This window comes from Lithobates pipiens, unplaced genomic scaffold (assembly GCF_037356315.1).
Source record: "Lithobates pipiens isolate NorthernLeopardFrog02 unplaced genomic scaffold, aLitPip1_a1.2 Scaffold_8, whole genome shotgun sequence".
NCBI lineage: Eukaryota > Metazoa > Chordata > Amphibia > Anura > Ranidae > Lithobates > Lithobates pipiens.
This window is the reverse complement of record NW_027507903.1, coordinates 439,254,420-439,272,983: the sequence shown is the minus strand read 5'-3', so window position 1 is coordinate 439,272,983 and position 18,564 is coordinate 439,254,420. Positions and strand designations below refer to the sequence as shown.

The window sequence follows — 18,564 nt, the reverse complement described above, 5'->3', positions numbered from 1 at the left end:
ATGCATTAAGATAAAAAAAATAAAAATAAAAAAAAAACCTGCTTTTAGAACCACATTAAGCTCCCCCTCCCTTCTCCATACAATAAGCAATTCTATTATTAAAAATGTCTTAAAGCTGAACTCAACCCAGACAGCTAAATACAAAGCTGTTTCACCTGTGAGAGGATTTGTATCTGTGTCTGTCCAGTCCTGAGATTTGCACAGCCCTGCCACACAGCATAACCTGGTAGATAACACCAATCCTTTCTCCATCCCTAGCTTGCCAACTTGTTAGTGAAAGGGCAAAAGCAGGCTATCCCTCTGCTCTTTCCTCCTATCAGCAGGTTTCTTGTTAACACATTTGCATACAGCATATGATTAGCTCCCAAACCTGCCCCTCCTGATGAACCAGAAATGTGATCGGTAGATTGTCCTGTAGTCCGCCTCCCACCTAACTGAAAAATCGAAGGACGGAACATTGCCAGATCAACAACACCTGCAACCAACCAGTTGCCATTCCAGCCACCAACCAGCTGTCATTCGGGTATTTTGACAGCTGGCATGGTCCACTGTCAATATACAATAGCTGCAGCGGGAAATTAGTCCATCTGGGCAGTGTAGCATGGATGAAGGGCTCTGATGTGTGTGACCAGCGTTCAATGAGTTGCATTATAGGAATTCATTTAATTTGCATTTGATTTATGCCTTTGATGCCTGCCTTAACTCCAGCTTTAACCATTTCCTGCCTTTAGGACATACCCTTGTGTCCTAGGGAGCAAGTGCTTATACTCATTATATATCATTGCTGTGACACCAGAGAGCCCAGGACCGCTACACTTGGTCGGACCAGCGGCATACAGAGAAGAAGGATTGCCAATTCCTTCCTCTCCTCTGACGATTGAAGCCGGAAGCGATGTGCCTTGCATCACTTTAGGTTTTGGTTGTTTACTAGCTGGTACCGGCTGGGCAAGCATCTGATCAAACTGACCTTGGTTTCATCAGATGTTTTGAGGGCAGAGGAGAGATCAGTGTCCTAATAGACCCCAGATCTCTCCTTTAAAGAGTACCTGTCACTGCCCATGCTATCACAAGGGATGTTGTTCACCCATTGTGTAAGCAATTACGTTGAAAGATTTAAAGAGACAGTGTACATTATTTTTTAATTTTTTTTAAGGCAGCCCCCATTTGCTTATGCGCAAATGTGAATGTGCACGTAGGTCCCGCATGCATACATAAATAGCGATCACACCACGCGTGAGTTATCACTGCAAATGTCCAAGTGAGAATTCTAGTGCCAGACCTCCTGCCTAATTTTAAACTGGTAACCTTTTAAAGGGTTTTAATTGCCTATGGATAACTTATTGTAACATAGTTTATCACCATTCCACCGGCTTGTGCAGTTTTTTATAGCGTGACGTGTTGGGTATCTATTTACTCGACATAGCAGCATCTTTTAGATTTAACCCAAACAAATTGTGAATTCTATTGTGTTTTGTGTGCACTAAAATTCAGTAAAGTGTATTTTCCCCTGAAAATTTGCATTTGCTAAAACGGCTGTGCAAATATCGTGTGACATAAAAATAATTGCAACAACCACCATTTTATTCTCCAAAGCCTCTTGGTTCAGAAAATATATACTGTTTGGATGGTCCTAAGTAATTTTGTAACAAAAAATGCTGATTTTTAACATGTATGAGAGTAATATCTGAATTGGCCCAGACTGGAAGTGGTTAAGATGCCTATGGACATTAGAGTGTGTTTGCCTGATTTGATAATTCATGGAGATATAAGGGGAGTTCATATATCAGTAGGCCTTTTCTGAGTAATACATTCCCTGCCAGGAAGGTGGAAAGTTTGGTTGGGTAGGATTTTCACAGCTGAGCATTTTTGGTTTCACCCCGATAGAGGTTGATGTAAGGAATGTCTGCTAAGCTTCCGTTTCCCATCTTCACATCACAAGTATATACTCTCGACCGACGCCAAGGTTTCTGGGTGTTTTTTTTTTTTTTTTTGTGTCTTGATCTTTCCTTAAATGGATTAACCATTGGATGAAGGCACTTCCGAATAGGTGAACAAAAGGTGTCTAAGGATATAAGACTATCATGTCCAACTTTGATCTGATTGGGCAATGATCATTTTATCTATGGCTACCAGCAGCCACCTCCTTTTTCTGCTTTCTGAGGGACAAGGATCCAGCCAGTTGTTTGATTGGTTTCCCATGAGATAAGGCTAGTGCCAGCTCTGTCTGCTCGCTCGGATCAATCTTATTAGCATACACTCTTGGGAAATACAACTGTGCATGTTAAAGAGAAGCCATGGCAGTTTTTTGTTATACGTCAATGTAATCAGCTTAAAAGCATAGACCACCTTTTGCGAAATATAATGGGTACCACCCACATTAATAAAATAAAAAAATTTACATTTAATTAATTTAATGCATTATCGAATTGGAGCTGGAGGGGGCATTGCAACAGCATTCAGTGAATCACGGGTGCACTGCACAGGCTCTTGCACATTTTCCCCCAGTCCCAGGTCCTTTTGTTATGGGGCTGGACTAAATATTGGACTACAAGTACGTTGGTACGGTGACTGTTCTTTTTCCCAATTGAGATCTGCTCCAGTGGCAGATAGTACTTGTAGTCTTCCATCCACAGGTCACTGCAATTGGATGATGCGGCTGTGTGGATGAAGTCACGCACAGCAGTGCTAAATTAAAATACCCACAAGATGCTGCAGGGAGAAGCACCTACAATTCAGGTAAGGGCAGTTTTGAGGCTGGGGGGGGCTGTGGAATATAATCTTGTTTCATGGTACACCCTAAATATTGGTATAACATGAAATTTGGTTAGAAAAGTGTATTATGCTTTTAAGATTACTAATTAAGAAGAATGTTCATGTACTAAAAAGGTTAAAACTGTGTTAAAGTGGATCGTCAGTGCATCTGGGTGCCACAAGCCAAAAACACTCATTTATTTTTAATATTCAAAGCAAACTCATCCATCCATCCATGTCTCCTTGCTTTATTTTGCTGAGAAATCACTTTGAAAAACACCCCCTTAGCATTTCTGGTTGTTGTCATCTTGAGTAAGAGCAAATGATTTATGTAGCATTTAGGGATGCATCGAAATTTTTGCGTCCGAAAAAAAAAAATGCAGAAATTGTGTTTTCAGCACATTGCCGAAAGGAAAATATTGCCGATAATGGAGCCAAAAAAAGGATGGGGTGGCCCTGCCTCTGGTGTTGCAGATTGCGGGAGTGTCATCCTGGCTCACCCCAGTCCTCCCTCCCACAGAGCGATCCCTGTGGGTCACGGAGCTGTGAATTGAATTGCCCGGGCCGCAGTAACCATGTCCCACCTCCTGTGACAGATGGCACACTGATCCAATGGTGGGGCATTGAATGAGCATGACATGATCACAGGAGGCAGGACATTGTTACTACGGGCCAGGCAATTCACAGCTCCGTGACTCACAGAGGTCACCGCTTTGATCCGGGCACTGTTGGGCTGCATGACGGGCACTGGTGAGGCTGCATCCACAGACACTGGCGCGTTGCATGATGGGCACAGGCAGGCTGCATGAGGGGCTCAGGCAGGCGACGGTCACTGATGGGCACATATAAATATGAACAGAAAAAGTATTTCTCCTGACGCTCGTGCAGGCGGTATTGATGTAAAAGTGGTAGTACTTTTCAAATGGTGGATAGTAAAGGATGGTCATGCGTGTCCCGCTGCCTAAACTGACCAGGGGTGGTCCGAAGAAGGCCGAGTGAAAAAAGAGGTGGAAGGTGCATGAATCAAAATGAATCTAACGCGTAAATCAAAATGATACAGTTTATTCTTAAACAAAGTAGATGAGTACAAAAAAGTTACTACTTATATAAACTAGGTTATAAAATATTCATTAAGCATTAATCCTGCCCATGCAAGGGCAAATGCTCAATGGTAGGCTAACACGTTTTGAGGGATTCCCTCTTCATCTGACCCTTGGAAAACAAGAGTCTGTAAAACGTGGTAGACAAACATAGAGAGGAGTGGCTGATTTGGAGGTGTATCACATGGTGGGTGTTGTATTCTCCTTTAGTCTAGAAGTATCCACATCGCAGCACTCTACATACTGTATAGTAAATGGTTCGTTTGTTGGTTGTTATTTGATGTTTGTCTGTCTCTCTGTACCTGCATTTGAGCTTGTTAAAGAGCTGCAGCCCATACATGTCAGTTGGAGGCTGGAAGAAGTCTTTTTCTGGGGGTTCTACGATCCTCCTAGCAGAGTGCTGTCCTGTGCTTCGGGCCTCGGCTCCACTCCGCTCCTCTGTGCATCTGACGGGCACTGGTAAGGCTGCCTTGATCTCTTGTATCATGTGTGCAGTCTCTGACTGTCTCCTGTAGTATGTCTGCAGTCTCTATCTCCTGCATTAGATAGTTAGAGACTGGGGGCAATGATACAAGAGATGGTTAGAGACTGCAGACTACATTTTTCTGGAGCTTTTCTTGCACTAAAGGTGCCAATAATGGCCAACAACAAATTTTAATATCAATTTAAATTGATGGTATTAAAAAGTTCAATATAATACAATTTTTTTTTAAACTGACATTTTCAATATCTGTTTCGGTTTTTGGCCTAGTGCATCCTTCATTTTTGGTTTCGGCACCAAAATTTCCATGGACCCCTAGTAGAGTTTACTTCCTGGAATCCATCTGCCCTTATTTTAGGCATGCATGCAGGAAGATGTGCTTAGTTGAGAAAACCCCTCCTATCCTTCCATCCTGAAGACTTCTGGGATGTGCGACATATTTTGACTAGGCCCAGAAAGTAACAGAAGGGGGGGGGGGGGAAATCTTAAAATAAATAAATATGATATACCTTCCTATAACTTTTTATTTTTTTTCAATGTTTATCGGAAGGGTTAGGAAGGTTGAATAAAGACACCAGTCCATCCAGTTCAACCTGAGTGGGTGTCTACAATTGTCCCTATCCCTGTACATTGCACACTCACATTGGTCCCTACCGTCAGGGAGCCCACAATCCAAGGTTCCCATTCATATACTAGGGCCAATTATTATTATTTTTTTTGACAGAAGCCAATTAACCTACCTGCATGTCTTTGGAGTGTGGGAGGAAACCGGAGTACCCAGAGGAAACCCACGCAGGCACAGGGAGAACATGCAAACTCCAGGCAGGTAGTGTCGTGGTTGGTAGTGGCGAGAGTGCTAACCACTACACCACCGTGCTGCCCCATAGTATTAAAGTGTATTTAAACCCAACCTTCAAAATAAAATTACAACATGTTAATGTAGTTTCAAATTACATTTTTAATATTCTTAAAGTTACTGCTTTCATTAACATTATATCTGGTGAGTCTTCCATGAAGGTCGTTGTTCTGGTACCTCCCTGTCGTAGTGTCTGCAGATACTTCATTCGCTAATAATGGAGGCTACCAGTACAGGAAGTGAGAATCTTCCCAGTAGGGACCCACTCAAAAATAAACTTAAATGACGACAAATGTTCTAACCCCCCCTCACTCTCTACAACTAAATTATCATAAACGGGTAAATGTTCTATGCAATATGCAATAATACCTTTTCATGTGAGTCTGGTGGTTGACGTGTTTTAGATCTCATATCTGATTTTCAATGATTGCAGGACTGTTGGGAGGTTGCAAGTGGCTTATTTGAAATCTTATTTCTGTACTTTTTTTTCCAGATAATAAAGTCCTTCCGAAGTATACGACGATATCACAGGCCTGATTCCCCAAATGATGCACGACGACCACTTCAGCCACTTACGCCACAGCCTCCCTCCGGCGCATCATCCCCTTAGTTTTGCCGGAGAAGCCCTCAATAGGATAAGTTTGCACACCCAATTCACCCGATTCATCCTGGAACTGGACTTTCAATGGACATGCCATGGTGACATGAAGAGGTTGAGTTAAGGGTACTTGCAACGTAACAGAGGTGTCTGGGCTTGTGTTTGTGAGTGCTTGTGCCCGCTCCTTCTGGGAAGGTGCAAGGACCATGAGCTTGTCCCTGAAGCCACGCAGGTTTGGGAGGCCATTAAGCCCACAACTGGTTCTCTTTCTTCTTTTTGCCTTTTGTCTTCTTAGTGTTTTCATCTCCGCCTATTACCTGTATGGCTGGAAAAGGGGGCTGGAGCCTTCGGGGGGTGACACCCAATCCCTGGACTGCGATGACCCTAAAATCAGCCCTTCCCGTCTTCTGCCTGTGAAGTCTATGAGGTCTGTGGATTCTTCACGTACGGACCCGCTGGTGCTTGTGTTTGTAGAGAGCCTCTATTCCCAGCTTGGCCAGGAGATAGTGGCTATATTGGAGTCAAGTCGTTTTAAATATCGGACCGAGATAGCCCCGGGCAAGGGTGATATGCCAACTCTCACCGATAAAGACAGGGGGCGATTTGCACTAATTGTGTATGAAAACATTCTGAAATATGTTAACTTGGATGCATGGAATCGAGAGTTATTGGACAAGTACTGTGTGGAGTATGGCGTGGGGATCATTGGTTTTTTCAAGGTAAGGGCAAAAGCCAATTTTCATGGATTTGAAAACTTAGCATGTTCCTTTTAAAAGTTTTTATACACTACTGTACTTTTTTTTTTTTTTTTTTTCTCTCTCTTGCTTCTAGCTAATTCGTCACCTAAACAGGTGCAAGTACTCCCTTGACAACCAACTACTGTTTAGATGACAAGCGCCAGTCACAGAATATTGAGCAGTTGAGGCATTTAATGAAGTGCACTATGGAAACCATTGTTAAGGGATGCCTTGAGAACTGCTGCAAAACCTTTTCATATTTAGCAACATGTAGAAAACCTATTAAGGCATACTTTTTTTTTTTTATAGGCAATTTCATTTCATAAGGGTCAGCATATATTATGTGCTATTGTACAATACAGCGTATGTTAACTCAGCAAATGCAGCCTTACGTATGTTTGTTCCAAGTTCGTCTCAACCTGTCATGGTGGAAATATGGTAACACTGACTTTCTTATTTTTGAAAGTTCAAGCGCTGGAGCTGAACTGCTAAACCTCCCTTCCACATCGTAACATTTTGTTCTTGTAGAGTGAAGCAACTTTTATTACCATTTGTGATTTTTCCAGTCTTGCAAGGGCATATGCTGACTGAAGGAATCAGCAGGGTGCTCCAGGTCAGTTCTGGGGCACATCCCACAACTACACCCTCAAGAGCTCTTTCTCGACACACAGTATATGCTAGGCTCTTGGGGGATGAAAAAAAAATCAATGCATGTTAAATGGGACATAGCGATTGTTATTACAGGTACTTGTATAGTGCCGTCAATTTTACACAGCACTTTAAATGTATATTGTACATTCACATCAGTCCCTGTCCTCCAAAGAGCATACAATCTAAGGTCCTTAACTTGCATACATACACATATTGTGGCCAATTTAGACAGGATCCAATTAACATACTAGCATGTCTTTTGGAGCATGGGAGGAAACCCACACAAGCACAGGAAGAACATACAAACTCCAGGTAGGTGGTGCCATGGCTGAGATTTGAACCGACGGCCCTAGTGCTGCTTTGCGGAAGTGCTAACCACTTAGTCACTATGCTACCCATGAGGTTTAATTGGTCAGAATTCTGTAGTCCAGCAGGCAGGGTGGACACCACTGGTTATGAATTCAGGGCAGAAAGGCACCGTGTTTTTAGCTCAAACATGAAGTTCGGAGCACCATCAGATCAACAAGTATTTTTGTATTAGCAGCATTTTTAAAAGGGCTAACACACAGGCATGTATTAGATAATGAACATGTTTAAAAATCTCTCTTTGTAAAAGAAAAATGTATCTGGTTTGTCACACATTCTATGGCAACTTGATTTAGATAATAGACAAATAGAAAATTTGATGTTGGACCAAAATGTGTTTCCGTTTTTTTTTTTTTCCCCCTGGGTTCTTTGACTTTCTCAGGCTGGTAGTCCAGGACCTCACAGGCCTTGGTGGTTTGCTTTCTAAGAGCGCTGAAATATTTTCCTGAGCGAAGGCTGACTCATGCATTCCCTTTCTGCGGCATCACCAAGATGCATCCTATTAAGCCCATTCGAGTGGCCGTAATCCTCTGACAAAGTTGTAAATGAGCCATTGTTCTTGGCGAAGGGCCTTAGTGGACATCTCCTTCCAGCAGACGTTTTTCTATTCATAAGAGTCTCTTTTTATTTCCCTCCCAGTCGGCTGAACAATACTCGTTCCACTCGGTCTAGCTAACTGCTAACTGCTGATGGGTTTGTTGCTTTTTTCAGCCAGGCTTTGACTGTACAAATTATTCAGTCATAATGAGTCGAGTTAGCCTTTGGTAGAGTAGGGAACGCTTAGAACCCCTCCCAGGTTGGAATTACTCAAACCTGTAAAATCAGAAGGTACAAAAGCTAGGTACACCCACACTATAGGTATCACCATTGCGCCAGGTACAAAAATTGTGAAGCTGCCACTTCAATTGAACAGATAATCGTAAGCGTTTACCGTGTAAACTAATATAGTATAGTAAATAGTGGTGCTGTGAATTAAAGTGACTTTAAATCATGAATAACAAATCACCCAGTGACAAGTGATAATCACTAACATAAATTAATAAAGATGAAATTTATAAGTTGTATACAATTATTTAAATAAATGAATGAACAAAGTCCACAACTGAACAGTCAATTGAAGGATCCTGAAAACTCAGTGTGATTCAACACTATGCTGTATGAGAGGATTAGCTTCAAAAATCATCCACCACACCGCATGCAAATGGTGACTCTGCTCCCCTCTAGGTGTGCACTCACCAGATGACGTTGGCTTGCACTCTCATGCTCAGCAAATAAGCGACAACCCACACAAGGTTAAATCATTCATCGATATCCAATTGTGAAAGTAGATCTCATGGAAGGTCAGCCTACAATGTACACAACGTGTATAATGTACTATAACTATAACACACCAACCATGTAGAAAACAGATAGCATATAAGCAAATAATGGAATGAGAACACTTGTACAAATTATTTGAAAACCGAACTCTGCCCAAACCCTAAGACCCCTTTCAGACCAGGGCGTTTTGCAGGCGCTATAGCGTTAGAAATAGCGCCTGCAATCCACCCTAAAAAAGCTGCACCATTGCTTGTAGTGTGAAAGCCTGAGGGCTTTCACACTACAGCGGTGCGCTGGCAGGACATCAGGGAAAAGTCCTGCCAGCAGCTTCTTTGGAGCGGTGAAGGAGCGGTGTGTTTACCGCTCCTCCACCGCTGCTCCCCATTGAAATCAATGGGGCAGCGCTGTAATACTGCCGGCAAAACGCCGCTATTGTGGTGTATTGCCAGCGGTTTTAACCCTTTCTCAGCCGCTAGCAGGGGGGTAAAAGCACCCCCGCTAGCGGCCGAAATGCGCCGCAAATACAGTGGTAAAACGCCGCTAAAAATAGCGGCGTTCTACCGCCCACGCTATGGGCGGTGTGGTGTGAAAGGTGTCTTAGTCCCATTGCTATTATAACAAATAAAAGATCTATGCAGGAAACAATATACTGTAAGTTGAAATGCAACACAAAAATCGCAAAGCCTGTGAAACAAGCAATCCCTGATCAGTGGTGGATGGTAAAAAAAAAAAAAAAAAGGGGGGAATGATGAATTGACTTCATGTATCCCAGTCAGAGCCGATTTCAGGAGGAACATTTTTATTTATTTTTATTTTTTTCTGGAATTTTTCCCTACCTTTTTATTCTTTATAAGGCCAATTCTATGCAAACATGTTTGTTTTTTAAAAACTCCCTTAGCAAGTGTTTCAAGGTTGTAACTGCAGTAATTTCCTTTAGGCACAAACAAGATGTCTCAGCATCATTCAACTTGGAAGACTGAGGACATCCATTAAGTGCAGTGTGTCATAGGCCCACCCAGTTAAGAGGATCACCACAGCACCCTCATCCCACATACAGTGATGCAGAGAGCATCATTGAAGACTCTTCGATAAGGGACCTGTCTGCCATGTGACTGTCCTAAAGATTATTTAAGACTCTGATTAACAAAAAGTGAGACGATTCTTGGATTAGAACACGGCTGCAGTGTGTTCTGGGTTGCATCAGAATTTTGCTGATCTAATTGACTTGTTTCCTGGAGTTTGTTTCTTTGTACTGAATCTTCAAATTTTTAACTTTTTTCCCCAAGGACACCCAGTATAAAGAAAGATTACCGCTCCAAATGCCCCAGACCTTTAGAAACACCCACCCTATTATGAACTTGCAGGTGCTGGCTCTGCAGAAACTTTGAAGGAAGAAAAAAAGTCCTGGATGGCCGCACACCGATTAGGGCACCTTTTTATTGATGTAGTAAAATCCAGTAAGTCGCTTCATATGCAAAAGAATCAGGGAAAAGCAGCTGATGCATTTCACACCATGTGATGATGCTTAATCATAGCTTGATTAGGCACCATCACATGGTGTAAAACGCGTCAACTGCTTTTCCCTGTTATTTTTGCATAGAAAGTGACTGTAATGGATTTTACTATATCGATAAAGATGCCCTCAGCGGTGTGCGGCTGTCCAGGGCTTTTCCTCCTTCTAAGGCTGCGTACACAGTACACACGACCGGTTTTCCCATCGGAATAAACTCGGAAGGTTTTTGGGACTGCGTACACACTATCGCACCAAAGTCCGATCGTCAAGAACACGGTGGCGTACAACGGGACTAGAAAAAGGAAGTTCAATAGCCAGTAGCCAATAGCTTCTATCTCGTACTTGCTTCAGAGCATGCGTAGTTTTTGGTCCGTCGGAACAGCATACAGAAGAGCGATTTTCCCGATAGGAATTGGTTCCGTCAGAAATATTTAGAACATGTTCTATTTCTAGGTCCGTCAGCATTTTTGTAAAATAAATAAATAAATAAAAGTCAGATGAGACATACACACGATCGGAATATACAATGAAAAGATTCCGTCTGACTTTTTCTGTCGGACATTCCGCTCGTGTGTACGTGGCATTAAGACACCCAGTTCTGTAGGATGCAGCATGAGGTTTTTAGTCGATCATTCTTGGCATACACAGTTTAGCACATGCAGCTGGATTGCACGGAGCAGATCCACTGAGCATGTGAGATGGGGCCTGTCAGTGTAACCATATGTCAGGAATTACAGTAACCATAATAATTTTATGTTGCATAACACATGAGGTCTGTCTGTGTCAGCAGGTTTCTGTGTAACCCAATCTTTACTGCCATGGCTGGAATTGCACGGGCCACCTGTTTACTTAACTTTTCACGACTAATCCTGCGCCATCAGCTGCGGCCATGGAAAAATAAATAAGCTTTTTGTGAGCATTTCTGAAATCCACAAACATGATGTTGGTTACCGTGCTGTTCTATGGGGATTACCTTTCCCCTGGCTTACTGCTTAATGCTTGCCTAAATTGGCACTCCAAGCAAAGGGGTGAAACGCAGAGGTAAAATAAGTATATATGCGATGTGCTTTACCTGGTAAAGGATGTGTAAATCTGCGCAGCCAGTCTTTTTTGTGCTGTTTAGCAAGGCAGGTGACATCACTGCTTCCTGTTTCAGCTTTGCAGCTTCCTGTGTCACTGCTGTGCCTCCAGCTTCCACATTGGGCTTCATCACACTCCTGGATCATTGTCCAGTGAGTAGGTAGGCTATCCAGGAAGCCGTGAAAGAAACTCCAGGCGAAATGCTGACTTCACAATGGAAAGGTTTTCCCAGGATCTTCTCAAAGTGATGGCAGCAGCATTAGCACCCCTAAAACTTTAGTGAGTTTGTGTAATTTAATACTTGGAGCATAATAGACTATTCTATCGAAAGACCCAGCATGCTCCTGTCAATTCGCATGACATGTGAGATAACCTTGATTTTTGTTGAAGCTGTTCGCATATATGCGGTGCATCCGCAGTGAGCCTTTACAAAGAGTCCTGTGCATTTCTGAGCACTGTGGTGTGTTTCAGGCTCATCGAGGTCTACGGGAATGCTTCTGAATCGCAGATATGTTCAGGATTCCGTTCAGGATTAAGGGGGTACTGGGTTTTTACACCTCCACTTCCTCCTCTGGCACTGCGGCGCCAAAAAGAAGTTAACCCTTTACAATCCTCTGGGACACGTCACAAGTCCCAGAAGATTGCCTGGCCATTTACAGCGTGCAAAACGGCTCGCACTTGTGCAGTGTGTGCCCGGCTGTGAAGCCACAGCTGGGCACCGACAGTTAGAATGTCGGCGCCAAGGAGAGGGAGAGGAACGAGGCTTTGTGCGCCTGGACCGCGGAACAGGTGAGTGTCTCATTATTAAAATTAAAGTGACTTTTAAATGGACGGAACTCCGCTTCAAGTTCAGGATTTTAGCACGGATTGCTCTCCTACAGGAGTTGACACCCTTTATCTACTATGTATTCACCAGCACTGAAATTGCAGCTGTGACAAAAATACAGTCATGAGCATTGGAAATTCAGTTCGGAACATCGGGATATATAATTTGCACCGGACATGTGTGAACCCAGCCTTGGTGTTGTCTTTTGGGTTGAGTTCTTGTGCAAAGAGCATGGTTAACGGTGTACCCCCACCACTGTCTGAACACAGATCTAACATGGAGGAGAATGTTTAATTCGCTATGATTGACAAAGCTTGTCTAGGGATCAAGGCACTTCCCTTTGACCAGCACTGTCGTTGGGTTTGCAGGGAGAGGATGCGTGTCAGTTCCCATGTTCCACCCCCCCTATATCTGTCTTATAATTGGTTGCTGGGATTCTGCGGTTCAGGCTACTTCGCATCATTGGTGGTTATGGAATCGTCAATGGAAGTGTCAATTATGATGCTGTGCAGCCCAGCTGCCAGCACCCTAGCAAGAAAGATACAAGGAGTGGAACTGGGTGAGAACCCCCAGGCTCGCTTACTAAACTTACTAAACTTACACCTGATTGGTGGTAACTGAACTCAACGTTAGTAATGCCCACAAATCGGGCTTCATTCAGAGAAGTAGAGAAATTAGAAAGCAAAAAATAAAGAAGGGAGTTTTCACATTTCGGTACCATTTTATCAGACATTTAGACATGAATGTATGGACCTATACTTTTTTATTTTTTTTAATGCTCGAGAGTTCTTCTTTTAAAGCAGTACTTTAGCTGTACATACATTTTTTGCAGCATTGCCATTAAACATTGATTCTTGTAAAAGGGGTTTCCCCAGCTGGTATATGTGTCCAGGTGATGTAAAAGGCTAGAAGCTCATTATAAAGTTCTATGACTGCTGCCTTCATGTATTCTAGATGTCTTGCTAAAAGGTCGTTGGACCTTCTCCACCTCTGTTTCTGTACATGAGGACACTCCACATTCTACAAATAGCACGGTGCTTGATATTGCACAACCTGCCAAAGCTAATTTCGGTGCCACCCTACATCTTCCCATTTTGTGTTGTCTCTACTTCTACCCCCCCCCCCCCCCCCCCCACTAGCAAAGAGGCTGAGAAGGACCAGGTAAGATGGTGGGTGGCAGTTTTAAGTGACTTAGGAAGTGCCTGCACATATCTCGCCATCTGTCATTCTCCTCTTCTGTGGATACATGCTCTCCATACTAAATAGACAATGCTCTGACACTACCAGTTGGTGTCTGAGCTTTCTTGTCCTCCACCACCCCTTTGCTACTGGCTCATTACTATGGTGGGCTACTTAGTTGGCTGCCATTGCCTCACTCCCAGAAACAATGCTAGCATTGGGGAAGACCTGTTAAGGGGAGTATGATTTGCCAAGCAAACTAGCATGGTTTCCAGAATTTCTTTTTTTTTTTTTTTTTTTTAACTTTAAAGAAGTCACAAATACAAAACTCGTTCTTATTTCTAATGATTCGTTTTTGGCAAATTGGCCTTCATTTTTGACCGCAGTGACATGAAAATTCAAAGGAGCAGGATGAAAATCCTTTCTCAAATGTACACATTTGTAACCACGTAAATAGTTTTTGTTTCGTAAAGGCCATTCATTCCAGAATCGAACACTGATAGCGAAGAACGGCTTAAACTATTTTTGAACGATATTCGAATGTTCTGAGAATTTTCGTATAAATTTTTCTAAGAACCTTCGTACAAATTTTTGTGTTTGAAATTCTTTAAGCATATATCCAGCTTAAGTGGGCTCCAGGATATCAAAATTACTAACAAAAAATGATTATGATAGACTTGTGTACTGCAACGATGCCTGGATGAACAACTGAAGGACTGAGCAGGTTGCCGGTCTCAATGCCCAACTTTCAGTTTTTGTGTAATGTACTTTTAACACCGCTTTTGGGTAGTAAAAAGTAATTATTAAAAAATCGGTAATTTTAAGACTGATGGGCTTGCCAAAGATATGGAAACTTTCTTGACTTGAAGCAGAGTTCCACCCACATTTTGGAGTCCTCGCCATCCAGCAGTAATGTATGAAGTAATTACAAATTGGCATATAATGTGTTTTTTTTTTTTTTTTTTTTTTTTTTTTTTTTTTTTCTGGATCACTTACTCTAGTAATTCTTTATTCTATTATCACTTTCTCCTTTTATAGCATGTCATTTGTGGCTTTGCTATGTCTCCTGGGAGATGCATGTCATCAATCCCAGGAGACAGCAGGCATAGATAGATTATTTTCGTAGCCATAACAATGGGGTGGGCCATCACTGCCCATTGTTATGGCAACAAGATAATGAACCTGCACGATGGCCAGGGTATACTGCCCACGCGCGAGATCGGGAGGTGCATGCTGGGTAGCCAGCAGCACCATATCCCAGAACAGACTCCTAGTGGGCTTCACATGCCCACAGTGAAGATGGAAGCGCTCTGCAAAGAAGAAAACAAATGTGAGTACATTAAAAAAAAATCAAAATTTATTAACCACATGCATGTAAGTATTTAATGCAGTGTAGCAGAACGGATTATTAAAAAAAAAAAAAAAAAAATCCGGGTGGAACTTCGCTTTAAAAAAAAAAATAAAAAAATTTTTAAATTCTCTTCCTGTGTGGTGAAACTTTTTTTACCTGGACAGTAAGCGAGGGAAATGTCAATAATAGAGGTCTGGATAGGAGTAAAATTCTAGCAAGGGTTCTAATCCTTCCGCACACTATCCAAAGTTAAACTAAACCATTTTAGCTGGACATACAATTTATTTGAGCTCTGACAGATGAGGGTAGCATATGGAAGGCTAAACGACCCCATCGGATTATTTTTATTTTTTTACCCACTGGAAAGATCCTCCTTCACTTTCTGTCCTAACCACCTGTTCTCTAGAATTTTGGATTTCCCATCTTTTTCTGTTTCAGTGATGGTGGTCACCAAGACATACTAAGGGTTGAATCTTCTCCACAGGGACACGGGCAGAAATAAAATCCTGACTGCGCTCTAACTACTTGCTACGCTATCCAAAACCAAAGGAAACGATTTTGCCTTTTGCATACATTTTAACTGTTTTCTTTTAATCTAACCGTGTCACTATGAGAAAATGATAATGGCAAACAATGATCTGGCACAGATCTTTTTATGTGACCCTAATTTTGGCTGTTTTGCCTAACAGACTTTCCAGATCAGAATTCATTTGCAGTGTAAAAAAAAAAGAACAAGCTTGCACAAGCTGTATAAATATTCTCTACCTTTTATAAAGATGGCTGTTCAAACAAAGTTTTTATCTCTTAAAGAAAAAAACAAAAAAAAAAGGATATGAAAGTAAACATACCAGAGTGCCCAACCATAAGGCAAAATGACAGACAGAAAAGTTCAGGAAACGAGGAAGGGCTAATGGTGGTGATGGGTGGGAGGAGCATGTCGGGGGACACTTCCTTGGGGGTGGTGATGGTGGAGGGGAGGAGCATGTTGGGGGAACACTTCTTCGGGGGTGGGGTCTTAAGCAGCTTGTGAGGTAAGGACCTGTTCGTAAATAACCGTGGTCTTCTGTATTGCTGAGCATGATGCACCATCCACCTGGAAGGACGAGTCCCTCAAATTTCATGAAAAGACTCCCCAGTCCGTAGGAAGAGCGTCAGCTTATGAGCTCTCTATATACCATAGCATCTTCCCAGGAGAATGGCGTCACCTTTGCTCAGTCGCTGCGAAAGACAGATGGTAAGTTGGTATAGTAGGAAAACCTTTTTTTTTTTTTTTTTTTTTTTTCTTTTTTACAGGTACATTTTACACATAAAGTATCTGCAAGTGATTTTTACAGTGAAAGGAGCCGGACATCATGGGTTCATGAACAGGGCCTTATGATTTGCTGCAGGATCCTACTGACCGCAAGATCTTATGAAAATTCTTGTCTGTACACTTTATGGATGCAACGTTGGTACTCCATGTTTACATACGTACATGGAAAATATACCTTATTGATTACTAATACACAGGCACAACATAATCAGGCACAACATATTAACTCAGTAGTGTGTAATTACACTTTTCTGATTCCGCTTTGTAGAGTATATTTGCTCTGTACACCTATACTAGCACAAATGTTTACTAAAATACAGTCCATAAGCAGGACTTTGGACGCAGATTTTTCCGTTTTTAATTTTTCGTATATCTGAGCACACCACGAGTTTGACATTTTTTGCGTTAGAATCTGTAAAACAAACAAAAATGCTGTACTTTCTTTGCAGCCTTGTGCATGAGCTCATTGTGTTTTTTTTTTTTTTTTTTTTTTGTTTTTTGCTTTTAACTTTGTATTATTTCCAATTTTATGCTATTGCCCTTCCCTCACCGATCAGACAGTAGCAAAAGTTTCATTTGAAATGGTATCTTTAGATCTAGACCTAGTGCTGCTGAAATGCAAGCTGCGACTGCTATTGACAAAACATTATCTTGCAGTCTTGGTGTGTGCAACACTTAAGAAGAAAAAGTGATAAAAAAAAAAATCATGTGTAATTTAGTTTTTGTGTCAGAAAGCGGCGGCATTCAACAAATAGCTCTTTCTCATCACCTGAGCCAAGTATGCAGCTTGTTTCCACTAATGAGCAGGTGTGAAATTCTCATTTGCTGGCTAAGCAATGCTGTGTAGGTGAGCATAATCTGTTTGGTGATAGAAACTAAGCACTGGAAATTCATTTAAAGCAGAACTCCATGTAAAAATAAAACCAAAAACAAAAAAAAAGTGAAAATTAAAAAAAAAAAAAGCTTTAAATGTAAAGCTGTCTAGCAGTAATGACACCATTAAGGCCTGATTCACACCTATGCAGGCTGCAGTTTACATATTCCAGGTGCATTTTGCATTTTTCAGTACACATTTTTTGATCCATTGAAATCTATGGAACCAAAAAAACTGAAAAAAGTCCCTGGTCCTTTCCATAAAATGCACAGACGTGAACTACATCCATAGGAAACCATGTTAAATGGACCGTAGTGTGTTTCTGCAAAACTGAAAACGCACAAAAAAATGCATAGGTGTGACCCAGGCCTAAGGCTTCATGTACACTGCTGCTGGTAAACAAACGTTTAGGAGCATTTGGGCATTTATTTCAGCTGCCCCTGAACTCTCCTCGGTTATCTTATCAGTACATGTACACAGGGTCATTTATAGTCATTTAGAAGCATTTTTTGGAGAGCAAAAAAAATGCGTTCGGGACGGATACTCTGAAGCATTTGAAATGCCTGCAACAGCTTGTAAACGCAGTAACTCGCACTTAGCCGCATTTCGTTTAGAAGCTTTTTTTTGTAAAATGCCTGTAAACGCGGCATGTAAACATGGCAAAACCGATGTTTTTAAACGTCGGTTACTATTTGTCAAGTTAGATCGTTCAGTAAAACGTCCCATCTACATTTGGCCTAAATGTTCCCAGTCTCTATGGGCTGAATGGTGAGCAGCGTCATTCAACCACTTGCAATGAGCGCCGGTCAGTGCAGTGAGCAAGGACCACTGAAGGAGGCTGCAGCCATGACATCACAGGACCTTCTGGAGAACCTTTTAGATTGGCGTGGTGGGTGATGCGCATAAAGGCAGCATGGAGATGTTCTCCTGAAAGGCTGCACTTGTGGTTGTTGCATAGTCTTCCCATCTATTAATCATGGATTTAATGGTGCTCTGAGAGATGTTCATTGCAGATGGGTGTGGCGCAGCCCCATTCACTTAAATAGGTTGCAAAAAGTGGCGAGTACTGCTCAGTACCGGCCATGGGGCTTATTTCTTGCTGTAGCTTCATAGCATTGTGGCCACGGAATGTTTACTCTCCTGTGTGTTGGAGAAAAAAAAAGACTAGGCCACGTTTTTACTGCCTCCCAATCACAGCCCCAGAAAGCATGCAATTATGCTGCAAGTTTAAAAATGATTTGCTAAGTTATTGCTAGACTTTCCAGGCTTCACAAGTTTGTTACACAATTGTTGCAGATCTGCATTGCTTGACTGCCGATCAACTTTCTTTGCAAACATTCTGCAAGTCTCCTGAAGTTCTCGTTCAGTTATGTTGTACAATAGTCATCCCACCACAGGGGGTCACTGTGACTAACAGAGTTTTTGCTGTACACTCACCACTGCAAATTTGTTACAAATTGGAAAAGTGTCAACTAGAACTTGTGCTTCAAGTGCTTTGCAAGTGTACAACTTGCCAGTGAAAATGTGCAGCAAGTTAACAGACTGAATAAAATAATGAAAACAATTGCT

The 18,564-nt window shown here is 42.0% G+C and overlaps 1 protein-coding gene across 1 annotated transcript in view; it reads left to right on the top strand.

Annotated features, from left to right (window-relative positions):
* Nucleotides 1-18,564, top strand: part of NDST1 (N-deacetylase and N-sulfotransferase 1) — a 152,097-nt gene that overhangs the window by 63,619 nt on the left and 69,914 nt on the right. The window contains exon 2 of the mRNA XM_077468304.1: nucleotides 5,682-6,505. Coding sequence (XP_077324430.1) covers nucleotides 5,993-6,505 — 513 coding nt within the window. The 5' untranslated portion in view covers nucleotides 5,682-5,992. The remainder of the gene's footprint in view (nucleotides 1-5,681; nucleotides 6,506-18,564) is intronic.